Here is a 17,970-nt window from a genome sequence, read left to right on the forward strand (position 1 = left end):
ATGGTCCCTAGGTGTGGGGCAAAAAGAGGATAGCGAAAGTTTGGATGCTGGAGTTACTAGGAGAAAACAAAGAAGAAAACTAGCCAACTGGGAAGAAACTTTGACCGAATGGAAGCCCCGGGAAAGAGAACAAACGGAAGAGTTTGAACAAAGGTACTCTATGCAAAAATTTAGGGAGGGTGAAGAGGCCGAGGGAGGATGGGAGCAAACAAACCCAGAAACAGCTTCCCCCACCCCAGCCAGGGCTGCTGCCAGAGCAGGCCCCCCCCCCAGAAGACGCAGAATGGCAAAAGTCCCTCCCTTGCCTGTAAAATATGACAGGAATTCCAAGAAACTGGGTCTCTTTGTTATACAAATTTGGAACTATATGGAAATTTATGGGCCCGATTTAGAAACAGATGAGATGAAAGTGCGAATGGTTTTACTTTCTTTGGAGGAAGAGGCGGCCGAATGGATGGTCAGCTTACACCAAAGCAATTTCCCCCTCCTGAGGAATTTTGATGCCTTTATGACTGCGTTCAAAAGGAGATTTGATGACCCTCTAATTGAGAAACGGGGGAAGGTGAAATTTATGGCCCTCAAACAGGGAGATAAGACCGGTGGCTGAATATATTCAGGAGTTTCAACAGCTTTCTTGTTATATGACAGGCTGGTCTGAAGATGCGCTTCTTGATCAGTTTGCGTTAGGATTAAATGAGGACATTTACCAACAATGCGTTAACAGACACCTTCCCAAGCGGCTTACAGCTTGGTATGAAAATGCAGCAGATGTTGAGCTCGACTTGATTATACTTCAACGAGCGAGAGAGGAGAGAGCAAAGAGATCACCCCCCCCCAGCTCAAAAGGCCCCGTTCCGCATCAGGGGTGAAGGAAAGGGAAGCTCTGCCGGCAAGGCCAAGCCGTTCACGTGCTTCCATTGTGGATGGGGGGGCCACCGCGCCACAGATTGTCGCGTTAAACTTCCTGCAACCGTCCCGCCCCCTGCCAAGAGGGAGGGGAAGACGAGCAAGGCCCCGGGGAGGAAGAAAGAGGCTGCTTTCGCTGCTGACAACAACCCTCAGCGCTTCAGGCAGGAGGTGGAGGAAGAAGCTGAAGACACCCCCAGCTCCTCTGATGACTCCGATGACGACGCCTCGCCTCGTTGGGTGAGTTCAAATAAAGGCCCCATGTTGATCCCAATAGAACTAAGAGTACCTCCCGATGGGGAGACAGAACAGCTTCCTGCCCTCCTTGACTCGGGCTATTCGAGATGTATGATTAATCCTGCAATGGTTGAAAAACTGGGCCTGAAATTAAGGACTTTGAAAACCCCTATAGTGTTTTGCCAAATCGATGGATCCATTGCAGGGGGTGGCCCAGCCCATTTCTACACTGAACCTCTAGATATGAAAATGGGAACCCATGTAGAATTGATCTCTTTTATTGTGGCTCCTGGAATGGACAGACCCCTGATTTTGGGACTCCCCTGGCTTCGTAAATGGAACCCTCGCATTAATTGGAGGGAGGGGTGGCTGCGCATTTGCACCAGCACAGCTCCAAACGGGGAGGGCAATACCCCAGAGCCTGCTGGCTCCAGCCCCGCGTTGGCCGCCAGGGGCCAGGAGAGAATTGAGGGGGAAGAAAAGATTCCGAAAGTGTATTGGGACCTGAAAGGAGTTTTTAGTGAAAAATCTTCAGATAAGCTTCCACCCCACAGACCTACTGATTGCTCCATCGATATTTTGCCGGGGGTAAAGCTTCCGAAGCCCCAAATATATTCAATGTCTCCTAGGGAAATAGAGGAAATGAGGAAATTCATTGATAAAAACCTGAAAAGGGGTTACATTGAGCCAGCACGACCCAAGGTGGCTGCACCCATGTTGTTCAGAGAGAAGAAAGATGGCTCCCTGAGATTGTGTGTTAATTTCAAAAACCTGAATTGTATCTCAGCTCAAAACCTATACCCGTTGCCACTGATGAAGGACATGCTGGCCCAACTGGGAAAGGGCCGCATTTTCACTAAATTGGACCTCAGGGAAGCGTACTATAGGGTCCGCATAAAGGAGGGGGATGAGTGGAAGACGGCTTTCAACTGCCCCCTCGGTTGTTTCCAGTTCTGGGTGATGCCCTTTGGCCTGCAGGGGGCGCCTGCAGTCTTCATGCAATTAATTAATGAAATTTTGCATGACCACCTTTACAAGGGCGTTATCGTATATTTAGATGATATCCTTATTTACACTCAAACTTATGACGAACATGTCACGTTGGTCCGCACTATCCTGAAAAAGCTCCGGGCCGCTGAGCTTTATGCCAAGTTGTCCAAGTGTGAATTTCACCAGGAGAAGATTGATTATCTTGGGTATCGTATCTCCCCCGCTGGTATTGAGATGGACCCCGCTAAGGTGAAGGCGGTCACTGAGTGGGAGGCGCCCCGTACACGTAGACAATTGCAGAAATTTTTGGGTTTTGCCAATTTCTATCGTCAGTTCATCCCTTCTTTTGCCAAAATTGCGCTTCCCATCACTAATTTGTTGAAGTCCAAAGGTGGGCCTAAGCCTAGCAAGCCGCTGGATTGGACCATGGAGTGCCAGGCTGCTTTTGAGAAGTTGAAACGCCTCTTTGCTGCGGAACCGGTTCTGAAGCATCGGGACATGGACAAGCCTTTTGTCGTTCAAGCTGATGCCAGCGACGTGGCAGTTGGGGCCGTCTTGCTTCAGACCAACGACCAAGGTAATTTACAACCGTGCGCATACACCTCCCGTAAGCTCACAGACACAGAAAGGCGTTGGGCAATCTGGGAGAAAGAAGCATTTGCTGTGCGTTGGGCTTTGGCCACGTGGCGCCACTTTCTGGAGGGCGCTAAGCACCCCTTTGAGGTGTGGACTGATCATAAGAACTTAGAAGCTTTGAGGACTCCGAGGCGCCTCTCCCCTAAGCAGATGCGCTGAGCTCAGCATTTCAATCGATTCAATTTCACACTCAAGTACATCCCAGGAGGGAAGAATTTCATGGCTGATGCTTTGTCCAGACTCCCTCAGTACAACTGCTCTAAGCTGAGTATTGTTCAACCCGTGGTTCCCGCATCCAGCCTTGCTGCTCCGGTTGTCACTTGGCAGCAGGCGCGCTCGAAAGTAGAAGTGCCTCAAGATTTCCTTTCTGACCTCAAGCAGGCCCTTCCCCAGGATGACTGGTTCCAAAAGCATCGGGGTGAATGCACAATGAGGGACGATTTACCGTGGATTGGGGCGAAGCTTTACGTCCCTGCCTCTCTTCGTCTCATTGTTCTCCAACGGGCTCACGATTCCAAGTTGGCGGGTCACTTTGGCTTTGTGAAGATGCTGCATTTGGTGAAGAGGCAGTTTTGGTGGCCCTCTTTGAAAAAAGACATTGAACTTTATGTTGCCAGTTGTCCGGTCTGTGCAGCCGCTAAACGACCACCAGGGAAGCCGCAAGGTCTACTCCAATCTGTAGCCCGCCCTGTCGCCCCTTGGAAGGAAATTTCTATGGACTTTATTGTCGAACTTCCCGAGAGCCAGGGGCACACCGTCATATGGGTGGTTACTGACTTATTTTCCAAACAAGTTCATTTTATTCTGTGCCACAAGATTCCTTCTGCGAAGGCACTTGCTAAGCTCTTCATTTCTCACATTTACCGTTTGCATGGGGTACCTGATCGCATCGTTTTCGATAGAGGTGTCCAATTCACTTCTGTTTTCTGGAAGGAGTTTCTTAAGCGCATTGGCTCCGCCCAGGGCCTAAGCTCCGCCCACCACCCTCAGACTAATGGGGCTTGCGAGAGGACTAATTCTGTTCTGGAACAATATTTACATTGTTTCATCAATTATCAGCAAGATGATTGGGTGGACTTGTTGCCGCACGCTGAAGTGGCTTATAATAATTCTGTCCATAGCAGCACTGGATTCACTCCTTTTCGTGTTGTTTTTGGTCAGGACTTTGTTCCTATTCCTGAGGTTCCCCTTAAGCAACCACAAGTTTCTTCCGTCTCTGAGTGGCGTGAGCGATTGAGCCATATTCGGCCTTTGGCACTTAGTACTTTGGATGCTGCGCATCGCGCTCATAAGAAACAGGCTGATAAGAAGCGTGCGCAACCTTATCAGTACCAAGTGGGTGACCAGGTTTATTTATCCACGAAATTCCTTCAAACTACACAAAAGTCTAAGAAGTTGGGGCCTAAGTACGTGGGGCCATTTCCCATCATCAAAGTCATCAATCCTGTTTCGGTTCGTTTGCAGCTACCCAAGCATCTCAACCGTGTTTATCCAGTTTTCCATGTTAACCTCATTAAACCCGTTCGTTTCTCATCTTTACGTCCGCCTGTGGACCCACCGCCTGCCCCCGTTGATTGATGGTGAACAACATTTTGAGGTCCGAGAAATATTAGACTCTCGACGGCGGCGGAATCAGATACAGTACCTAGTGGCTTGGAAGCATTTTCCTCCATCTCATACTGAGTGGGTGGACAAGTCCCATGTCCGTGCTCCCCGACTGCTTCGACAGTTTTATTCTGCTTATCCTGACAAGCCTTGACTTTCTCTCCCCCGCCCTCTTTTTCTCTTCTGTTTTTGTTGTTCGTCTGTTTGTTTGTGTTTTGTCGTTTTCCAGGCCTGAACGCCTTTTTCCGGACGACAGCCAGATGTCAGCCTCTGCTTTGCTGTTGCTTCGGCTGCCATGAAACGGGGAGGGAGGGCATGGTATTTGGGAGGGGTTACTAATTGTGCTGGAGGAAGGTTCTGGAGCTCGGCTGCCTGTCGGACTACGCATGCGTAGGAGATTCCCGCCAGGACTAACGGCACCGACATTCCATCTTCATGATGCCTTTTGAAGTTATCTCACACCTGACACTTGGGAGAATTATGATTGGACTGTAACTGTGATGCCAAGGGGTGGGGAATGGGTTATTCTATAGATCAATCGCTTTGGCGCCTAAATAATCAGTCTTCGCTTAGCTATGCCTTTAATCATTTATAATTAGTAAAAGTACACTTGATTTCTACCCACGGAGTCTCGTGGTCTTCTTTCCTAATTATCTAATGGAGAGGTTCTGACACAGCCTGATCTACCATCGAGGCCCCTGGAGATACTGCCCTAGACATGGAAGCTGTGGGGGAAAACTCCCAGCCCTAATCCTCGCTGTCTGAAACAGGCTTTGGCTGGGCCGGAGGAACCTCCATGGCGGGCTCTTCAGGAGACACCGATTGGGAGGACTGCGTTTGGTGCTGGGCCTTGGAGAATTGCTTTTCAAGGGCCTTTTGACGGCATAATGCATCCTTGCCTGGCCCTGATCCCTGCTTAGGGGCTGGCCTGGAGTATGGTTTGGAGCCCCTGATGGCCGCCCTGGCAGCCACACCAGCCTGCCTGGAGAAAACCCTGGAGGAACCCCCTGCCTGGGTGGAATCCTCGGGAGCCTGTTCAGCCATTAGTAACTGTGGGCCAAGATAACCAGGGACTACCTCCACTCACCACCTTGCAAAAGCCCTGCAAACCAACAGACGCTCTGAAGAGACGTGAAGGGATCGCAGCAGCAATATCCAGCAGGTGGAATAAAGTGTGAGCGTTAACACCTTCCAGCACTGCAGGAATGAGGCTTGTGACCAGCGGCCCCAATCCTTGCCGCTCAGGTGAAAAGGATACACCTAATTGCCTGCCAGGCCAGACACAGAGTGGCTCCTCGCAGCACCTGCTGTGAATCAGGCTGCAGGCAGCTGCCACAAGGTTGAAATCAGAAACTGAAACTGCAAATAGCTCCCAAAATGGCGACCGGAACATCGAATTACTTTAAAAGTAGCCACCAAACCATCCGGAGCTCTGAGGCACCGCACCTGCACGCTGGCCACCAAAGGCACCGACGCCAACCACAGGAGCCTCAGCAGGGCTTTTCCCCCTCCCCAGCGAGGGTCCACAGCTGCCTGCGTTCCCCATGGTGCCTGGGAGTTAAGCAGGACACCAGAGAACTGAAGAGCGAATTAGAAATGAATTAAAGAAATCTAATTACACTCACTCAGCCTGATCACCCCCTAAACTGAAAATACTCACAATAAACGTTCAAGCAAATAAACTAAATGCAGAGAAACTTAAAGCGCATCCTACTGGGCTAGCTGAATTGAAAAATCTGGGGATAATCAGCACCAGACGCGTGGCTTAAAGTTTCAATTCAGCTCTGGGTAGTTTGGCTGTATTTAACCCTTGCTTGGACTCTCCTGAGCAACGCCCTGGAAAATAATCGGCTAGAATCCCAAGCATCTTCCTGCCAGGTTGTGCTGCAGCTCTATTCCTGCCACAGAGTTGATACAATGGATTTAAAAAGCAGCCATTGAACCAGGTGGATTCCACTGCTACCTAAAATTCATCAAATGTATTCATGCCAAGAGGTTAACTTTTCTTTGCCTTGGAAAATTGAGGCTCTTCATTTGAGATTAACAAAATCATCTCCCCCTTTTGCTGAAACATGGTTTTGGACATTGGTTTCTTCTTCATTCTTTCAAGTGTTATAGTTTAAGTTTAATAACATTTGTATGCCGCCCAATCCCGTAGGACTCCAGGCGGCTAACAATAAAAATAAATAAAAAAGAATAGAAGAAAAGATAGATTTAAAAACACACTATACACTCTATTCTAAGTGGGGCTGGACCGTATTGTGGGGTCAACAGCCCCAGTCCTGCCGGAACAGCCAGGTTTTAGTGGATTTACGGAAGGCCGAGAGAGTGGGAAGGGTCCAGATCTCTGCGGGAAGATCATTCCACAGGGCCGGGGCAGCTACAGAGAAAGACCTCCCCCGAGAATGTCCTCTATCCCTGGACCGCCAGAGATCATCGGTCAGCGCGACCAAAGCAGTTTCGGTGGAGTAACCAGGCCTGAAACCCGACTAAAAGGGATCGATAATCAGCTTCATCCAAGATCCATCGGAGCTGAAAGGCCACCACCTTCTCAACAACCTTCCCTACAAAAGGAAGGTTGGAGACTGGACGGTGGTTTTTAAGAATAGCTGGATCCAGAGAAGGCTTCTTAAGGAGGGGTCTTACCACCGCATCCTTTAGGGGCAGTGGGAAAGATCCCTCCTGAAGAGAGATATTAACAATCCTCTGGAGCCAGCCTCGTGTCACCTCCCTGCTGGTCGAAACCAGCCAGGAGGGACACGGGTCCAGTAAACAGGTGGAGGTACTCACAGTTCCCATGGCCTTGTCCACTTCCTCAGGAGTAACAGGCTGGAACTCGCTCCAAGAAATCTGATCAAGGCCCACTCTCAGCCTTGTTATATTCTTTTCTCCATTTTGTTTCTTTAATATACTTATCTAATATTATCTGATTTATGAATCCCCTTCCTCTACACCCAGCTTGATTAATCACCTATTCTATGAGCACAACTCCAATGCCTGAAAGTGGAGCTCTCTCTCACCCACAGGCATGGGTGTTGGAGACCCACCTCTTCCGAAGAGCTCATTTTGCTGCCCGTCAATCCAGGCACCATGGGGTTCATCAGGTGGATGCGTTTTGTGTAGCCCAGGGATGGGAGATACTACAGCAGAGAGAAAAAAACACACACACGTGTCACACACAAACAATTCAGGGGGCTGAGAGGAAGAGACGTGGCTTAGTGGATGAAGAGATACAAGCGACTCCCCCAAGAAGGGGGTTGAAGTGGCGTCCACAGGCCAAGCAACGAGAAACGCTTGTGGATCGGTCCAAGTGAGCACCTATCTTAGAAGACGGCCTGCCTTTCCTGGCAGGAGAAACGGCCAATGGAGACCGAAGGGTCTGACCTCAGAGGTTTCATCCCCTGAACAGTCTAAGCTGGATTGTCTCTTTCCTCCCACTCGAGGGGCTCCCTCCCCTTCAGCCAGTGGTTCCACCACACCTGGAGAGAAGTGTCCCTTTCTGACTGAAACTGGCACCTCTGGTGGGCCACATTCAGTCTCTCCCTGGGCAGGAAGTTGTGATCATCCCTTACTTGGAGGCAAGAGCTCCTGGAAAATATCTTGGTCCAGCCATGGGATACCGCATGGTTACAACCAAAGGCAACAGAGTCTTGGCTAGCATATTTGGGAAGAGGCAGGCCTCTGCTTTCACCTTTTCTGCAAAAGTGAAGATTTTTCTCTGATCCACTCCTCCAAACTGTGCGTCAACTTTCAGGTACTCTTCATCCAGTGCCTGCAGCAAGAGCAAGAAAAAAGGACTCCTTAGGAACCTACTGACTAACAAGAGTGTCCCCCATTTTTCCTTCAGAAGGTAACATGTGCAAGGGTCATAACTGAGAGACAACGAGCTCCAGAAGCTAACCACGAAGGAACATGTTTCTTTGTTCAGCCACAATTAACGTCCTAGTTTTTCTGCAGCCTGTTGTTTTTAGTCTGTGGAACGTTTGCAAATGAAACTCAGCTTGGGAATTAATTTGAAAATATACCTCAAAAAGGTGTGTGGCTCCTCAAACATTGAGATTGGGGGAATCCAAGGCTAAATCACTTCTAATAGACTTAAAACCAGAGTGCTTCCGCTCCTCCTATTGTTCCACACAAACTTGGCCCTGCAAACCTACTATAATAAACTCAGATTGTGTTTTTTTAAAAAGATAAACACTTGGCTAAAGATAAAAACTTATGGATGTCTCTCTACCTGCAGCCCAGGGTAGAGAAGACCACTGAGGAGAGGATGTTCCACTTGTTTCACCACTTCTGCGCCAGCTTTCTTGGCATCATGCTGGGTGACCACAGAGGACAGTCGATAGACATCCAGAGTGTATTCCCTAGGTAGAAAGAAGGTAAGCCATAAGCGGGATAAAATGCTCTTCCTTTGCCAAAGATGCAAATGGTCTTGGGACTGCAGAAGTTAGTATAGGATACATTGACCTTTATTGAATGGGCAGCTGATCCTTACATTCATTGGCATAAGAAATAGCATGCAGGTAGTCCTCAACTTACAACTACAACTGAGACCAGAATTGCCACTCTTAAGCAAGGTGGTGGTTAAGCGAATAATTTTACCATCTTTTTGGCCATGACTGTTTAGAGAATCACTGCAAGATGATAAGCGAAATCAAATGGTCATTAAGCGAATCTGGCTTCCCCCATTAACTCTGCTTGTTAGAAGCCACCTGGGAAGGTTGCCAATGGTGATCACGTGATCCCGGGATGCTGCAACCATCAGAAATACATGCCAGTTGCCAAGTGGCTGCGTTTTGGTCAGGTGACTGTGGGCATGCTGCAACGGTCATAAGTGCAAGGACCATTGTAAGTCACCTTTTCAATGTTGTTGCAACTTCAAATGGTTGCTAAATGAATGGCTGTAAGTTGAGGATACCTGAATTTAATTCTTCAAACAAGCAAAGGCACCAACAAGGATGCCCCTGTACACCTGTTGTTCCCTCTTCGCTCTTGAAAAATTAGCAGAATGTTGGGGGGAAATGAGAATATTTAACATCAATGTAAAAACAGTCCATCACATAATCAATCTGTTTGTAGATCAATAAAATGCTACAATAAATGTAGATCAAAAAATCTCATCTCAATTATAAAATTTACAAAATGACATGGAAAATTACACACTATATTATTTTAGCCTAAGAATCACATAGTTTTATATTGAATTTCTTATCAATGTAGATCGACTGAAATATGTAGCAACATTTACAAAGATTGGACTTTTTTTAAAAAAAATGCTATTATGGTCCAGATTCATACTAGGCAAATAATAATAATTTTTTTTTATAAAGAATTGTTTTTATTTTTGAATAAACACAAACGGACAAACACACACACACAAAACCCCACAAAACCATCTTCCATTACAAGTTGTAGAGAGTGTGTTGATTGGTTACAAAAACTTCCCTGCATCCCTTCCACAGTCATCACCTACAATTCATATCAAATCATATTTTAAATCAAATATATTTATATATATTACTATCATCATATCTCAGCCTTTATTTGATTATAATTGTTTTTACATCCTTTTATATAAAATATTCCAGATTTAAAGCAAAACCACATAATGGCATTCCATTAGCTCTTCCCAATATAATCCAGTAACATTACATCTTTATAACATGTTCTCAATAAAAATTGGTTATATTCAATAACAGAGTTTCTAAACCTCCTTTCGTAGTCACCATTTGCAATTTATATCAAATCAATACATATATATGCATTATCATTATCAATCATGTAACTATATCCATTGTCACTTCATTTTATACATAACGCTCTAAATTTAATTTGACTTAATTTTTTTATTATAAGCTTTCATTACATCAACCTGTGTCTTTCCAGTAATAGTGCAGTTTTATGTCTCTTGACATTTGTGGTATTAGTATTCTGGTTATTTCCTTAGTAAGTTTTGTACGGACTTCTGTTCACAACTTATTGCTTATTGCATATCTTGTATAAGCTCAAAACCCTCCATCTGCTTCTTCGATCAGCTTATCTTTGGTTATCACTAGTGCTTCTGACAAGATTTCTCTCCTTAGTTCCATCAATTCTTCTCTCTTAGTTAGTTTAGTTTAGTTTGTCTTGTATGCCGCCCACTCCCGAAGGACTCCGGGCGGCTCACAATAGACAAGGGAAGGGGGATAAATAGACAGAGACAACACTTTAAAAAACGCAACATTCAGAGTTTCCGTGGGGCTGGATGTTTCACAAGCCCCCCGGCCTGCTGGAGCAGCCAGGACTTGGTGGCTTTGCGGAAGGCCGGGAGGGTAGTAAGGGTCCGGATCTCCACGGGGAGATCATTCCAGATGGCTGGAGCTGCAACAGAGAAGGCTCTCCCCCGGGGAGTCGCCAGCCGACATTGGCTGGCAGATGGAATCTGGAGGAGACCTAACCTGTGAGATCTAATCGGTCTATGGGAGGTAATCAGCAGGAGGCGGTCTCTCAGGTACCCAGGTCCGATGCCATGTAGGGCTTTATAGGTAACGACCAGCACCTTGAAGCGGGTCCGGAGACTAATGGGTAGCCAGTGCAGCTCGCGGAGGATAGGTGTGACGTGGGTGTACCTGGGTGCACCCACAATCGCTCGTGCGGCTGCATTCTGGACTAACTGAAGTCTTTGAACACTCTTCAAGGGCAGCCCCATGTAGAGCGCGTTACAGTAATAGTCTTTTTTTCTTCTATACTTTGAAATCTGGGGTAGAGCTCCAGTCCATATATCTCCTGAGGTCAGTTTGACTACTCAAATGTAAAGTATGTGGGGCTGCTCTTGAAGACTATTCAGAAGTCTCAACAGGTCCAATATTAATTAATTAGTTGCCATCTCATACTTTTGACTTAGGGCAGTGCACACCATTAAAAGAACAAGAAAAACTATCAATAATTTAAAAAAATAAAGTATAATTAAAATAGAACTGTAGTAACAAAAAGAATATAGTAACAAGAACAAAAAACCATTGGAGTGCCATAAGCAGTACAGGGCACGCCTCTCTGCTTCACCAACTGCACAGGCTACCAGTTTCTTCTGGGTGAGATCCAAGATGCCAGTTGTCCCCTAAACAGTGGCAGGGAGCCTTCTGCCCTGAGGGACCCCACCTGTTTCCCATCATATCAACCCAGCCAGTTGGTCCAACAGGGTTGCCACATCTGGATTTCATCAATTAAACAATATCATGTTGGGAACCTGAAATGCGCCTTTGAAGCAGCTGGTGAAACACCTGCTGAAGCATGTTGAAGCACCTGCCCTCTGAAATGAGTTTCCCCTCAACTGGATGGCCCCACCCAGGCCCTTGGTGAGGGGGAAAGACTCTTCCCAATCCAGGCCACCTCTCTGTCACACTTGGTATCTTTCTTCCACCTTTTAGGCTTTATTGATTTTTGTTATAAATAGTTCAGAGTCATTGGGAGCCAAGGGGCATACAAGTATATTAAATAGCAATTTAAAAAAATCTGCCTTTGGCATCAGATTCTATCTTTCCCAGGACAGAAAGAGGGTGAACACGGCCCACTCAACTTACTTGCTGAGCTGGTAGTCAGTCCCTCGGACGAAACGGAGCTTCTCCAGAGGCACACCGATGCTCTCCAGCATTGCCTTAATGACCCCCTCGTAATACTGAGTACGCAATTCCAGAAGTTCCCAAGGAGCCTTCATGTTGTCTAGGTAGGCATGGAGATCAGCGAACAGAATGGTCACCTGAGAGAAGGGGTGTGTGTGTGTCATATGGCTGCTGTCTTTTTGGTGAGGCAAGGGGAGATGATGTCTCTTCCCTTGCCCGGGTCATGTGTGCGTGGGGGGGGGGGGGAGTCTGTGAAGTTAGAAAATCCCCCTACCCTTAAAGCCAAAGCCAGAATGAAAACGCAGCCTGATTGGAGGATGAGAGGATTTGAAGAGAGCTGCACAACTCTGAGGCATCTTTCTTAAACTACCCCCCAAAGTAGGTAAAGATCCCACCCACTCTGGGCAGTTCTGATTTTCACACGATTCCCTTGTACTGAAAAATTGAGGGAAGGCTAACCTTCTTCTTTCGTCCAAATCCCCAGAGAGAAAACAGAGAGGATTCAGAGTTGAGGACTGTTCACCTTCAAAGCCCTGCAGAGTCTACCAATCTCCCACTGCAGAGTGCCACTTCCACTGCCACCAACTGGACCGAGAATTTTTAAAGGCTCAACCTTTCCCAGAACCTAAAAAAATCACAATCCCATCTACCCTATATAGCCACCCAATGATCACTATCATTATCAACTGCAGCAAATTCTACCTAATGAATAAAAATCCTGAGGACAGGAAGTGATTTCGGAGTTAATTCCCTAGAATGTAGGATTCCCATGCAGTTGTGAGTCAGCTTTGCACATTTCTCCCTCTCGAGGGGTCACCAATATTCCCCAGGCCCTTCAGGGTGTGGCGGCAGCAACCACGGGACTCCCTGCTAAGGATCCAAAACAAAGGCAGAGTTGGCTCAACCTCACAGCCAGCCTTGAGGAAGTCTGCGATCTTGGACATGGGCACGAAGTAGGCGATGTGAGGCTTGCCCGTCGTGGCTGTTCCCCAGTAAATCTTCAGCTCCCGCTCTCTCAGGATGGCTTTCAATTTATCCTCTCCAAGAACCTCCTGCAAAGAAAAGGATTGTTCAGAAGGTCTACTGCAAAAGTCAAGATTAAATGCCTTGACTGCAGCAGAAGTCTTCCCAAGGCCAGCATCCACAAAACCCCAAGACTTGCACAAGAAATAACTAAAGCTCCCTGTGGAAGCCCAAGGGATCCGGTGGTGGCTCTTGCCTGCCAGGCACAAGGAAGCAGAGGGACATCTTGAGCTCCTCAGAGAAGTTTCTTTGTTGCTGCCAGTCTTGACAAATTAAATGCACTCTCTTGAGATAAGCACTTCAGAGATTTGGGAAGGAGTTCAGGTCTCCATTGTTTCCTCCCCTTACGGGCTTCATAGCTAGCCATTATTTACTTCACCTCCCCACTTCAGCCAGAGTTCCCACTTCTCTGGCCCCTGCAGAGAGCAAGAAGTGAGACCTCATCACTGCAGCTATTATCTGATCAGCCCTGCCGCAGACAAGCAGCAATATCAGGAAAGACTGTCACTTCTTGCTCTCTGCTTCGCTACTTGCTTTCGGCTGCCATTGAAACGGGGAGCGGGAGGCATGGTATTTGGGAGGGGAAGTTTTCTGTACAGGAGTGATTGTAAAAAGGGAGTTTGTTCTCACCATCTACTGCGCATGCTGCGGATAGTGGATTTGCTGCCAAGGCCAACTGTCCGGCATACCAACCTGATGATGCTTTTTGAAGATGAAATCCACATGACACCTGTGAGGTGTGCGGATTGGACTGTGGGATGGGGTCACCAGGGGGAGGGAGTTGGGTCACATATTGATATCTATGATTACGCGCGCTTCTGCCTCAGATCTTGCTTTGCTGAGCTGCTATCTACTCATAACCAGTAAAAGTACTCTTAATTCTGCAAAATGGAGTTGAGTGGTTTCTTTCTTGGTTACTGAGGGAGGCTGCCCTGACACTGTCCATTTCTGCGTTCTGCACTCATCTTTTTTCGATCACAACACAGATTTCTAGTGTGACTGAGAGGGTCTGTCCTCAAATATTTACAGTGCTGGCTGAGTAATATAGTCTTTCTGATAACCTACCTGAAAATGAGTCTCATGTAATTCAGAAGCGTGAATCTTGCCAATGCTCTAAGCATTTTCAAAACACAGGAAGGAGAGGGAAAAAGAGAAGGAGCCTTAAGCTCACACTGTGTCTTTACAGGCAGTCTTTGACTTACGACCACAATTGAACCCAAAATGTCTGTTGCTAAGCGAGATGTTTAAGTTTTCCCCCATTTTACAACCTTTGTTGCCACCCTGGTTAAGTGAATCATTGCATTGTTCAGTTAGTAAGAGGGTTGTTAAATGAATCTAGCTTCTCCATTGGTTTTGTCAGAAAGTCACAGGTGATCACATGATCCTAGGACACTGCAACCATCATAATACATGCCAGTTGCCAAGCGCCGAACTTAGATCATGTGACTCTGGGGATGCTGCAATGATTCTAAGTATGAAAAATCATATCACTTTTTTCAGTATCATTGTAACTTTGAATGGTCACTAAATCTGTTGTCAGTCAAGGACTACATATATTCTCCCGAGTCTTTCCTATGGGCTCTGTCTGATCTTCTCCAGCTGCTGCTGCATCCACCTGAAAGTTCTGATCTTGATCCTTCCCCCCCCACCCCCCAAATCTCCAGCCAAAGCTGCTCTAGTCAGCCACTGAACCTTTGGCTGCTTTGGCATCTTCTACCAAACACTCCTGGCCCTCATCAACATTCTCCAACTTCTTCTTCCCCTCTGTCCTGTACCACATTTTCCCTGCATGTCCTTCCTTACACAGATGGCTTCTTGGTCAATTTCAAAATGCTATTTACACCACTTTTCCAAAGCAGCTTGTTTGTTGAGGAATGCCTCTATTTCTCTGTTATGGAGCCCTTGGATAGGATGGAGGCTCCCTGAATGCCTGGGAAACTGCTGTCAGGACAATTCTTACAGAGGAATAACTGACCACCACAGAGTGACTTAGGAGGACATACTGAAGATCGCTGGATGATCCAACCTGGCTTTTCAACTTCCCAAATGCCAAACATCATCACAAACAAAAATGCTTCCTCATCCCCATCCCAACTGTTAAAATACTGATTTGTACAAGTAGTCCTTTATTTATTTATTGACTAAAGTTACAACAGCACTGAAAAATGTGACCTTATAATCAATCTTCACACTTACAAGTGACCCAGCATTCCCAAAGTCACATAATCAAAATTTGGTTGCTTGGCATCCAGCATGTATTTCTGACAGTTGCAGCATCCTGGGGTCATATGATTGCCATTTCTGGCCTTCCCAGCTGGCATCTGGCAAGCAAAGTCAATAGGAAAAGCTAGATTCATAACAATCATGGCCAAAAAGTCGTAAGATTGGATGTGACTCATTTATCAATCACTCTGCTTAACAACCACAAAAATGGTCTCAATTGTGGTTGTAAGCACTGAAAAATGTGACTTATAACCAGTCCTTGTTGGTTTTAACCAATGCAGCACCCCCACAGTCGTGACATTCAAATTTTGGTGCTTGGCAATCAGCAAGTATTTACAACAACTGTAGTGTCCTGAAATCACGTGATCACCATTTCTGACCTTTTCAGTTGGCTTCCAGCAAGCAAAGTCAAGGGGGAAAGTCTGATTGACATGACTCCACAATTCACTTAATAACTACCATGATTCACTTAAGCCATAGTAAAAAAGGTTGTAAAATTGGACACAAGTCACTTAACAATGGCCTCACTTAAAGTATGAAGTACAAAGATAATAATGAACATAAGTATATTTTCTGGGGAAAAATAATACTAATGGTAACTGAATATATATTGTAGAATGAAAGTGAGGTATTTAGTTATACTAGATGAAAAGTCTGAGATGGTAAATATTATTCGAGGATGTGGATGTTAAAACACCTGTAACCAAACGACATGCTATATGTAATGATGGTTTTTTTTCTCTTTGTGTTTTTTTCTTTTGTGTGTTTTATTATTGTTGTGTATATTAAATATATATATAACAGAGAGATACGGGGTGTGTGTGTGGGGGGAAATGTAGTTGGGATGGATTGCCACAGGTAGGGGAATAAGAAATGATACTAAATTATAACCTATTAAATGAAATAATAAATGTATAAGAATGATAAATGTTAAAACACCTGTAACCAGACGACATGCTGTATGCGATGATGGGGTTTTTTTTTGTGTGTGTGTGTTTTTCTTCTCTCTTTTTTGTTTTTGTTTCTCTATTGTTGTGTGTATATGTTGTCTATGTAACAAAAATAAAAAATCTTTATAAAAAAAAAACAATGGCCTCACTTAAAGCAAAATTTTGTTCTCAATTGTGGTTGCAAGTCAGGGGTGGGTTCCTACCAGTTCGCACCTATTCGGTAGAACCGGTTCGTCAAATCTACCGAACCGGTTAGAAGAGGTTCCACCAGTGGACCTGGAAAGCAGGCCACACCTACAGAAGAAGTTCCAAAATTTTTTGAAACCCACTACTGGACCTTGGATATGATTGTTCTACACTATCATGCTCATATTTATAAAACTCAGTGCCTCTGTGAAAGATAAGGATGACTACTGCGTTTGTGGTGCAATCAGAACATTGCGTGTGTTGAAGTTGTTTTAACGCAAACCAAAGATGCCTTTTAAAAAACAAATTTACATCATATTCTTATGCATGCCAGTGCTGTGTGTGAGGTAATTTAAGGTGGTTCTGACAAGTGTCATCGGCATCTTCATATCCGCTCACATGGGTGGCAAGCCACTCCCATCCAGTCACATGGGCAGCAAGCCACTCCCACAAAGGAGGCCACACCCACAGAGTAGGTTCAAACAATTTTTGAAACCCACCACTGTTGCAAGTCTATAGTTGAAATAGTGTTTAGGGGGGAAAGGCACAATAAAAGAATCTAACAATATGGCTAATCCTTTGAGGCTGCAGTTCCCCTCATTTTCTGTCTACCTAAATCACTTCAAATTTTGTTCCCCCGGGAATTCAAAATTGTAGCTGAAAGAGGAGGTCCCATCCTGCCTATTATCTATTTTTCAGAAGCTTCAAAAAATTAAAACATTACACCAACAGTATTTGGTGTATCTATATTTCCAAATGAAATCACTACCATAGGATCACGTTAACAGTTACTGTTAAGTGGCTAAATACCTTGGCGGCCGTGCATATTTATTTTGGCCGTTTTTATTGTTTAGTTTTTATACTTTTGAAACCGTAGGCCACCCAGAGCCATTGACTAGATGGGCGGCTATAGAAATCGAAGGAATGGACGACTTGAGCTTCTCCCAGGGCAGCGCTTGGGGCCTCTCCATGCTCAGGGCCGAGAGGGAACCCAGTCCAAGGGCTGATTTCCTCCGCCCCTTCTCCATTCACCCAATCCCCCAGCCAAATACCTGCAAATTCCGGGTGATGAGGTGAAGCTTCTCCTGGGCTGTCAGCTCGTCCCCCATGGTGACTCCCCGCCAGCTGCTGACTCACTCGGCGGCCTCCCGAGCCTGAAACCCAACGAAACGGCCCTGATTGCCAGGAAGGGACCGGGGGAGGAAGGGGAGCCCCTCCCCGCAGCCACAGCGCAGCCCCCGCCCGCCCGGCGCCTTTCTCAAGCGGGAAGACCAGAGAGGGAAGCAGGCGAGGCCAGGGGAGCCCGGGGCACACTCCGCGCCCCACAACCCCCCTCCCTCCCTCTAACTCTCGCCAGCGAGACGCGGGGTGACCCGGGCGCCTTCGGGGAAAGCAGGTGGGACGCCGGACGCCTGGTGGGGCCGACAGGGAAGGCAGCGCACCTGGCGCTGGCCGGTCTGCGAGCTGCGTTCCCGCCGGGCGACTCTCCACGCGTCACACCGGCTGCCACTCGGCGCTCCTCCGCTCGGCCTGGCGCCTGGGTCGCTCGGCGATCCTCCCCTCGGCCCGGCGCCTCTTCCGCGCGACACTCAAAGGCGGATCGGCGCGGCGTGGCG

General features: G+C 46.7%; 1 protein-coding gene across 1 annotated transcript in view; it reads right to left on the reverse strand.

Annotated features, from left to right (window-relative positions):
* The window catches only part of YARS1 (tyrosyl-tRNA synthetase 1), a 34,979-nt gene extending 17,037 nt beyond the window's left edge, over positions 1-17,942 (reverse strand). The window contains exons 1-7 of the mRNA XM_087727862.1: positions 17,797-17,942; positions 17,407-17,508; positions 12,878-13,024; positions 11,934-12,109; positions 8,609-8,738; positions 8,066-8,146; positions 7,422-7,514 (exon numbers count right to left, since the gene is read on the reverse strand). Of these exons, the coding sequence (XP_087583988.1) occupies positions 7,422-7,514; positions 8,066-8,146; positions 8,609-8,738; positions 11,934-12,109; positions 12,878-13,024; positions 17,407-17,463 (684 nt within the window). The 5' untranslated portion in view covers positions 17,464-17,508; positions 17,797-17,942. The remainder of the gene's footprint in view (positions 1-7,421; positions 7,515-8,065; positions 8,147-8,608; positions 8,739-11,933; positions 12,110-12,877; positions 13,025-17,406; positions 17,509-17,796) is intronic.
* Positions 17,943-17,970: the final 28 nt, after the last annotated feature.

Source organism: Thamnophis sirtalis, unplaced genomic scaffold, assembly GCF_051295495.1.
Source record: "Thamnophis sirtalis isolate CommonGarterSnake01/CBP01778 unplaced genomic scaffold, rThaSir2_p1.2 scaffold_13, whole genome shotgun sequence".
NCBI lineage: Eukaryota > Metazoa > Chordata > Lepidosauria > Squamata > Natricidae > Thamnophis > Thamnophis sirtalis.